General features: G+C 27.8%; 1 protein-coding gene across 1 annotated transcript in view; it reads left to right on the plus strand.

Moving 5' to 3' along the window:
- LOC106472604 (transmembrane 9 superfamily member 2-like) overlaps positions 1–10,608 on the plus strand; it is a 36,156-nt gene that overhangs the window by 10,863 nt on the left and 14,685 nt on the right. Inside the window, exons 5-8 of the mRNA XM_013933257.2 lie at positions 2,203–2,332; positions 4,047–4,192; positions 7,233–7,356; positions 9,064–9,143. Of these exons, the coding sequence (XP_013788711.1) occupies positions 2,203–2,332; positions 4,047–4,192; positions 7,233–7,356; positions 9,064–9,143 (480 nt within the window). The remainder of the gene's footprint in view (positions 1–2,202; positions 2,333–4,046; positions 4,193–7,232; positions 7,357–9,063; positions 9,144–10,608) is intronic.

Below are 10,608 nucleotides of genomic sequence, written 5' to 3' on the forward strand. Positions count from 1 at the left end.
GAGGCATAATTTATATTTATTTCTTAATTTTTTATGGTAGTTACAAGATCAGTCAAATCTACGAAACCCGTACATAGATTTGTTAGTTAGACTAACAGATAAAATATAAATTTTTTTCTTAAGAAACATTTGAAAACTATCTTGACATTATAAAGATTTTGTATGTGGAATTTGAAAATTTACTGATGTATAAAAGTATTTTTAATCTTAAAATGAAAATTACTTTATGTGTTGGAAAGGGAATATGCGAAAAGAAAAAAAAAGCATGAGAAAAACATTACTTTACAAACCTTAAGACTTAATAAAAAATATATATATATATTTTGTGTATGAAAACATTGTAATGTTTACTGATAATCTGCCAAATTTCATTAACATATGCTTACTAATTTAAAAGTTATAGCATAAAAACTATAACAAGCACAAAATGGTTACAAGGTCGGTCCTAGTGACCGAGCGTGTGTTGAAAGAGTTAAAATTATTACAATGAAAGATTTATATCTCTGCAAATATTTGAGTTATACGGAAGTAATAATTCAATAGATAAAACCTTGACTCAACACTCAAGGTTGGCAGAAAAGGTACAAAGTTGCTGATATTATGTTAATTTATTTTTTATGAACGTGTCTTTCTAGTTGAATGAAAGATACATATTCCTCTAGATCAGTTTTCTTGAAATAGTATTAATATATTTATACAGTTAATTCAGACTGAGGAGCTTAGTGTCACAAGAACATAATTGTCATTGAATATTTTTGATTTATTAGCTTTATCATTATTATTTAAGAAATGATGTCCATTTCTTCGTTGTAATGCTTTCGTTACTGAACTTCATTAAAGGATGCCAAATTATAGTAAATTGTTGTTAATTCCTGTACTTGTAACAAAGGAAGTCAAATAGATACTTTGGTAACAGATATGACAAAAATTATAATTTTGAATGGATTATGAGCAGGAGAAATTATTGTATAATTGGCATAGGCAGGATTTTCAACTAATTTCTTTACTTAAAACCTGTGGAGAAACATGAAAGAATATAATAGAAAAATGTTATATTAGCTTATTCAGTAATATGGTAGCTTATGTCAAAGTGAGTTTTACATTAGCAAATTGAGACCTTTCTTATTGTTCTAACAAAATACTCTCAGTTCTAAGCTAGACAAGATTATATACATAAAAAAAGCAAGCTTTGGAGTTGCATACATTATCAGAAAAATAAAATTTACAGTATAATTGTACATTGTAATAACATTGAAATTCAGTGGCTCAGTGGTAAATCTGCAGCTTACAGTGCCAAAATTTAGGGTTTTGATACCCATAGTGTGCAAAGCACAAATTATCCATTGGGTAGCTTTTTGTGCCTAAGGAAACCAAACTATTGGGGAAAATTCCACTTTTTATAAAAACCTTTGTTTGAAAGTGGATACAAGTATATGACAAGAGGGAATCTTAAATAGCTGTGGCACTTGAAATTCATTTAGGCAGGATTAGAGTAAGCTAATCTGCGAGACCTTTTTTTTTTCCTTTTTATCAGCTATATTTTTGTGAGCCAGCAATACCAGATGTTGGATGCACATATACCTGAATCAATTTTATTACTCCTCAGGTTCTCTACCACCCTACCCTCAAATTGAAATTATTTTAGGACGGATTAGAGTAAATTAAGCTATGAGACCTTGGGTGTGGTCAGATACATTAATAAAAAGGGTTTGATCTCCTGGATCCAAAATGTTAATTAGATCTGAAATCATTTAAGCAATGGTGGAGCTATGAGGTAAAAGTTTGTACTTGAAAAAAAATACAAAAAACTCGGGGCCATTTTATGAGCCTCTATGCTACAGCTAAAAGGTTTTTTAAGAGGTAAAAGTTGGCAGAAATGAGTAACTGCTCAAATTTATGTATCTAGATGGAAGATGTGTATTTATTGGACATAGTAATGCATTTTTCAAGATTATAAGACTTAAGTAAGTAATTTATGAATATCCTTACTTGTTTAGAAAATTAATCTGATGTTGAATACAGCTTTACCATTCAGCATAAACACAGTAAGTCCAAAATGTGTGCAATCACTACTTTGAGTCAAATTATTGAGTCTGTTAAAACTTCTTGATGTTTTCTATTACAAGAGTAAAATTTCACTTATCTTTCTGTATTCATAAAATTTTGACAAAGATTCAAATTTCCCCCTATAAATCTTAACAGGATTGTTGACAACATGCCAGTGACTTGGTGCTACAACGTAGAGGGAGACCAGAAGTATTGTTCAACTGGTTTTCCTATGGGCTGCTATGTGAAAGCAGATGGAACTTCCAAAGATGCATGTGTCATTAATGTGAGTCATATTCATAATATTACTATTTGTATGATGGGAAAGAAAGAATATTTTGACTGGAGTACATTGCTACACTTGATAATGTTATGTATTCTGTAATAATGAAATATGTGTGTGTACGTGTTTGTACACATACAAATATGATATGATCTTAACTAAGCTCTAAAATATTGTAATATTCTTTAATGTATATTCCAGATTGAAGGGTAAGTTTACTCTGAGTACACACTTGGTATTCAACTTTCAAGTTTGTTTTTTTCTCATAAGTGAAAATAAAAAAAGGTTCAAATTTTCATTTCTGTTATTAAATTATATTTCTAGATGTTTATTTTTTAATTCTTTTGTACTTCCTTTAAGATTGTTTATTCCTCCCAATCAAAGGATATATTCTGTGTAAAAATTCGTTACTCATATGAAAATGTTGAGGTTAAGTACATTTACTAGTATTAATACAACCTCAAGACAAAACTTTGAAATGCTTCATAACTAGTGAAGATACCTAAGATTTTTTTTATTTTCTGATGATGTTATTTTCACTCCTGATAATGTTTTTATGTTGTATTATGATCACTTAAAAACTACAGGAATTTCTTCTACATATAAGACAAAATATCAGGTAAGGATATTTAAGTTTAGCAAGTACAATCTGTCTGTATTATTAGATATAAAGTGGACTTGACCAGTAATATTGTTGGCAAAATATCATGCTACAACATATGAAAAGGTAGCTATATTGAAAGATGAAGTTGTTGCTCATTGGTAAATCTTTATACTGTGTTTGTATGATTCACAGTATGAAGTCAACTGCTTCACTCAGTAAAATAAAGTATCAAAATAATTATATCAATGAATTTCAAGTTAAAAATGTGAGATATATAAAATAGTCTGATCATCAATAAAGTAAACTCGGGTAAAGTAAGGTATCAAAATAATTATATCAATGAATTTCAAGTTAAAACTGTGAGATATATAAAATAGTCTGATCATCAATAAAATAAACTCGGGTAAAGTAAGGTATCAAAATAATTATATCAATGAATTTCAAGTTAAAACTGTGAGATATATAAAATAGTCTGATCATCAATAAAGTAAACTCAGGTAAAGTAAGGTATCAAAATAATTATATCAATGAATTTCAAGTTAAAAATGTGAGATATATAAAATAGTCTGATCATCAATAAAGTAAACTCGGGTAAAGTAAGGTATCAAAATAATTATATCAGTGAATTTCAAGTTAAAACTGTGAGATATATAAAATAGTCTGATCATCAATAAAATAAACTTAGGTAAAATAAGGTATTTTTTTGTTTTTTAAAATGATGTTTAACAATAGAATCTCTGAGACTTAACAACTGAAAAAATGTTTTGAATACTAAATCATATTTCCATGAATTTCTTGTACAACTTGATTTAGTATTTTCACTGAGAATGTAAAAGAGCAATGAGTGCTTTAGAATGTATTACTACATGTAACAATTCTGTGTTCCTACAATTTCACTAAGCTATTTACATAGTTTGAATCAGTTAATTAGCAATATTTTGCTTAAGTTGTTCTATATTATGCAAGAAATGTAAATGCCTTTTTTATAAGTCTTTAATGTAAAGAAAATATCAGCAGTTTCAAATAAGAGTCATTAATCCTTTTTTTGGTACATCAGTAAAATTGGGAGAAAATATAACATGGTATATATGGTTTTGTTCTTTGTATAACCAGACTGCTTTCAATCAACCTGATACATATTACCTTTTCAATCATGTGGACATCATCATAACTTACCACAGCGGAAGTGGAGAAACCTGGGGTGTGGACTTCGGAGATAATGGAGGCCGCATCATATCTGTGAAAGTTATACCAAAAAGGTAAGTGGTTAAAGTACTTGCTGTGGTAGAACACAATAATTATTGCTGAATTATTTTCAGGTTACAGAGAGAATAAAATGACTGTTTTGCCTTTGAAGTTCATAAGATGAGTGTCGTTATCAAAATTTTAATTGCTTAGAGAAATCCATTTTTTTCACTATAGAGATCATAGAAAAATTTTCTATCCATTTGAATAATTATTTTATTCTAACTTCATCAAATGAAACTAGCCTATTGAGTTTTTTAAGAATCAATAATTCACCTTGAGCTTTAAATCACAAACTGAAAAACAAAAAAAACTACAATAATGTATGAAAATCAGATATTTTACCAGCCCACATTCTGTGAAACTTTCGTAGTCATTTTGCCAGGGGTGTTGAAGCATTGCTACAGTGACATGTAAATATGCTTTAACATAAACATATTTGTACCATGAGTAAAGGCAGGATGATACAAGGATGGAGACAATTTAATTACTAAAAGTCATCTTGGTTGATGGAATTGGAATTAAAGCCAAGTCTTAGATCACAGCAAGTATAATTTTATCAAGGTATGTGTCTGTTTAGTTTTATGAATATGAAAGAAACAGGTATTGAAAAAATAAATACACACACACCTTAAATAGCCAAAGTAGGCTTTGCAATTTCAATATAATTTGCAGGATTCTCATAATTTTTGTACTTGTATACCTTCAAGAAGAATTAAATTTTAAGGCTATCTGTTTTGCAAATAATTAATTCTGCAAATATTTTACATAGAAACTGTAATAAAAGAAAACTCATTTTAGATATGATAATATCAAAACTTTAAAATAAACTCAGTTGACTATTAACTGTATAAAGTATCTATGCCATAATTTAGATTTGTTTTATTTAAGAGATACATAGTTGTAGGTTTTCAGTTGAAAATATACAAGATTAATCTACCTTCAAAATAACTTATAATTAACAGTAAAATAACGTTCCTATTTGAAAACTACACATAAGAGTATTATATGTAAATGCTAAACTATTTACATTTTTTTCTAGTGTGATGTCACATCTCCAAGTTCTAAATTCCATGCAAGCAGTTTTAAAATAGACTTTGAGGTTTAGAACTAATAAGTGTCTTTTATGAATGTCTTTACAAAATATCTTTTATAATTTTCGTACTTAATATTTTCAGTGGTTAACATTTTTTTGCTAAATATTACTGATATGTTATAACAAGTTAACAAGGGGTATTTGTAGGGCAATTTGGTCACTAAATTAAGGATTAGCTGATAATTGAAGAACATATAGGATTTAACTTCGTGCCCAGAGGGAATGCAGTCTGCCTCAAGGGCATGATTGCACCATTGAACTAAAAAAGCTATTGAAAATAAATTTATTCTTATTTTTCCACACATCAAAAAAGGAAAGTACTTCAGATTTGAAATTTATTAAATAGAATTGTTTTATTTATTTAATTTTGTATATATTAAAGTAAAATTGCACATTTTGTGCTGATTTTGTTGTGTTTCCAATGAAACATTAGTGGTTGTGAATTTCATGAATTTTTCTAGAACATAATATGGCAGTTGTAGCTCCTTTTGGGGAAAGTCATTAGTTTTGAAAAAACTAGTGCTAATTTGTCATAGTATGATGTAATTATCTATATTTTGGCTTTAGTATTTAGAAGCTATTGATCTAAACATGTCATGAATTTTTTTTTCTGTTATTTTAAACCAGTAAAACTGAACAATGTGTTGGTAGAAGCTTAATTTGGTGATATATTGCTAGAATAAAATGTATTTGGGAACAAAACCTTTTTTAAAGCTTGTGTAAAGCTTGCTTTTGTCATTTTATACTTCATTTGGATTAGGGTATTGAAGTATGGTAGGAAAAGAAATATTATTTTGTGTATCAAGATGAGGTAGGCTTAATCAAATAATTTTGCACTCACCCATATTACATATCAAGTTTTATTTCACTGATTAGGCTGCTTTGTTTACATGAGTCTATATTTGCCTAAATATTTGTTTGAGTAAACAATGAAAATTGACAAAAAAAATGTAAAAATTTATATATAAATTAATATAAAAGATTTAAAATGGATTACACATATTCAATGACATCTTGTGATTAAAGACTTAATAATAGTCCGATTGCTTATAATTTTGGTTGGTAAAAAAGTTATTTTTATTGTATGTCAATAACTGTAAACACAGTGAAACTGCGTGCATTTGTTTGCATCAAAACAATGGTAAAAATTTATGCATTATAAAAAAACTTTACAGGAAAGTTTTAAATGAATGTAGGAAAATAAAAATCAGAAATTAAAATGTATAACAGAGCTGAACATTTTTGTTTTAAAAAATAAAACATATCACAAAAAATCTATTCAAATTCATAAAAATGTTGCATAATATTTCATTTGAAGAACCTACAAACTCTGTATAAAGTATGTCCCCAAGTGAGACAACTGCAAATCTACAGACTTGCAGTGCTAAAATACAGAGTTCAATTCCCTGCAGTGGACACAGCAGATAGCCCAGTGTGGCTTTGGTCTAAAACAAACAAACTTTATAAAGTAATTCTGAAGTTTCAAACTATTTTATCAAATATTTTTTTCACAATGCATTAAAATATAGCATACAACAGATGATTGAGTCAACACTACTTGTTTTTTTTTAGAGTTAAGATAAAATGTAAGAAAGATATACATTACTTTCTTGTTTGACATGTTTTTATTGTTTTTGTGTTTAATTGATAGTGAGGTGTAATTGTATAACACCCGAATTGCAATGATATTATTTATTAATATTTTTCTTTGTATATTATTTCTATAAAATTTTTAATATTAGCTAGGAATGTAGTGTTTTACTGATATTTTGGTTGAATATAATATCTATACTTTCTTTTCATAAAATTGTGTTTTATGTCTAATTTTGATTAGCTATCATCATTATTTCTTAATAGATATAGTTTTTATTAAAATATGAAATGAGATATGTGTATGTTGGTAGTTAAAATGTATAACTGTAATCTGATGTTATGATTTCCTTTTGTTTGTTCTTTAGTATAAATCATAAAGGTACAGAAGAAAAAGCATGTAGTCCTCCTACTGAACCCATGGGGATTCCTGGCAAATTGAAAAGTGATGACGTTATAGTTGTAAACTACACTTACTCTGTCACTTATAATGTAAATATTGCTTGAGTTATTTTTCTTTGCAAATTTTAGACTTTCTTACGTTAGGATTCAACATATCCTTAAATTTTGCTTGTTTAAGGTTAACCCTCTAAATATGGGCTTGGCTCTTCTGTGCATGTCACAACATAAGAGTTGCATTCAAAACTTAATTAAATAACTTTATTATCAACAGATGTCAATAGAATTAGCATTAGAGTGTAATTTATAATTCAAATTTTTGTATTATCTATGAGTTTAATATCAAAATAAAATATTTTAAAAACTTTTAAAACTTCATTTATGTGTGTTGCATGACATGTCTGTGTTTTGAATTCTCCTCCTTAAATTTGTATAACTTCAATATCATAGCAACTGTGCTGTCTGACTTATCCTTGATACAATCAATAAACAATTACAAGGACAAATGTACTTGTTCAACATGCTAACTTCGCCCTGGAGTGAGAAATTTTCTGAACCTACAACACAAACCCATTTATATTTAAACATTCAAGATAGTTTTCAAAACCATGTGCTCTTAGTTGACATACATGTTGATAACCAATAAAAAGAGCTTATTTTAAACTCCAAGCCTTCAATGGATCTCTTCAAATTAATGCCAATGAGCATTAGACTAGTAGAGGATTTCTTTAGGTGTGTGTTGGTATCTGAGTTGGTGCTTACGCCATTTAATGAATTTGATTTTTACCCCAAAATATCTTAGTTAGAAAGCCAGTTAAGTTATAGTTGTTTTGGACATTCTGTTTGAATTATTTATGTTTTATTTATGTTTTTAAAATGCATAGTTGAAAGGTAAATTAGTTTTTGTGTTGACAAAAACTTAGAAAAAAAATTAGGCTTAGTTAACTATGAATGCAGAAGTCCAAAGCTGCACACATGTGTATATAAGTGTATGGAAACCTGCTAATGTGATATGTCAGTCTTCAGGCATGAAAGAAACCGAACAGTGTACATACCAGACAGTAAAACCATAAAATTAAAATATATATGAAAAGATAAACAGTTGAAATTCTAAAGATAATGAAATTGAAGATATAGTGACAAATGATTCATTCATTCAAAGAAGAGGAAAAAGGTATTGTTCATTTTATTTCAGAATTTTTAAAATTTCATATCACTGTACATTAATGATTTAGCTAAAGATAGGGTAGAGAAAATAATAGATAAAATATAAAGTTTTATCTCAGAAAACTTTTGATATTCATCTAAGAGGTTCTAGAAGTTAAGGAAATGAAATAAAACTGTAAGATGAAATCATATATTTTTATTCTTAGAATAAAAACCACCTTGCGCTCAGGTTGAATCAGTGAAAGCTTTCAAAACTTACAAGAAAATATTTACTGTAAATACTTAATTAAAAATTATAATTTTTTTTTGTATACAACAGATTTGTAAGGTTTACTAAAGCTTGCAAAATTTTGTAAGGATACACTTGATTAATTCAGATTTCTAGCTTTTCAAGCTTTTTTAAAATGACCAGCCCATACTTGGAGAGTTAAATCTTTGAGTTAAGTCAACTTTGGTAATTTTGTTTAATTTAGGATGTATAGATGATTAAGTAACAAAATGTTTTAGTTATAAATAGATTTTATGTAGTCATAGCTCTTGAAGAGAACTGTTTGTCTTGTATTTTATTGACATATTGTTTTTAACTTGAATAGTTTTGTAGATTTACAGTTGTGTATTCTTCATCTATAATAGGAGGATAACAGTATCAAATGGTCGTCTAGATGGGATTATATCCTGGAATCTATGCCACACACAAATATTCAGTGGTTCAGGTAAGTTGATACTATATTAGCATTGATTTTGTAAGTTGAAATGTTACCCAAAGGAATTAACTCTTTTATGCATATATTAAACAGCTTGTTAAATTAAAGATTAAAATACATTGACATTTTATTTGGAATTAGAATGCAAGAGGCATAATTTATATTTATTTCCTAATTTTTATGGTAGTTACAAGATCGGTCAAATCTACCAAACACGTACATGTGAGTAAAGATAATTTTAACTCTATTTAAACAACTTTTTAAGTCAGAGCAGTAATTTTAATTTTGTCATTTTGCTACACTTATTTAGTGTAATTCACAAAGAGAGAGATGAAAATAATTTTACATCTTTCATTTCTGCACAGTTCCAAGGAGTCTCGCTTGTAAATAATGCATTTATTAGTTTTTCTAGAATTTTTATGGTGATCCTAAAACATAAGTTAATATTTACTAAGAAACTATCATTTTTTTATAATATATTTGTCCATATCATATTTCTCATGTGATTTTTTGTTGAAGCTTTAATGTTACATCTCTTTGTTTCCATCCATTTATGGCATCTCGGCATGTGGTCTGTACAATTACTAATGAAGCCCAGCTTTCAAAATAGCTGCTGGTAAAGTTTAAATATCACTTATATCAATGTAGAGTGAATAAAGTGGTATGAGTAATAGTTTACGGTCTTGAGGGAAAGTGGAATTCTTGCAAGGATGAACAGTGGAATCTAATGGGATCTTTACAACACTTAGAAACAAACTGCAGATCTGGAATTTTTTTATAGTTTCTTTAGATGTTCTTTTTGTTACCGAAAATGTTTTTTATTTAAATTATATCGGTTTGAAAGCTACAGAAATCTTCTTGTATGATAAGATATTAGTTAATTTTAGTGAGTACAGTAAGCAATGGCAAAATATTCCAATGTCTTAAATCGTTATTTATTTAATATTTTGTTAAGTTTATTAAAAGAATTCACATAAGTGAAGGAATATATTATGATATGGAAAAGAAACTATATTTGTTCAATTTCAAATGATCTTAGCTAAGAATACTGTTAGCAAAGATATTACCCCAGCCTGAAAAAGATAATGGTGACCTCATCATGAAAGGCTGGGTCGTAGATCACCAGTAAATCTGTTTTTTACAGTTTGTAGCTGGAAGTTGTGACTACTGCAATTGGAAAAACTATCAAAAGAAATTTGTTAATAAATATCGATCAAATTCAAACTGACTAGATATATATATATATAAAATGGAACTATCTGAACAGTAGTAAAAAAATTTAAATTCTAAGACGAATTTATTTTTTCAAAACATCTTTGCAACAAAATGATTTAAATTTTAAAAATTAATGAAAACTAAATCAAATTATATTAATTTTATAAGCCAAAAATAGTTGCTATTTTGTAAATTTTTGTTAAACTAACATGACTGCTGTGATTCTCTTCCCACTATATATATATATATATATATATAT

The sequence above is a fragment of the Limulus polyphemus genome, unplaced genomic scaffold, assembly GCF_000517525.1.
Source record: "Limulus polyphemus unplaced genomic scaffold, Limulus_polyphemus-2.1.2 Scaffold5460, whole genome shotgun sequence".
Taxonomy (NCBI): Eukaryota; Metazoa; Arthropoda; class Merostomata; order Xiphosura; family Limulidae; genus Limulus; species Limulus polyphemus.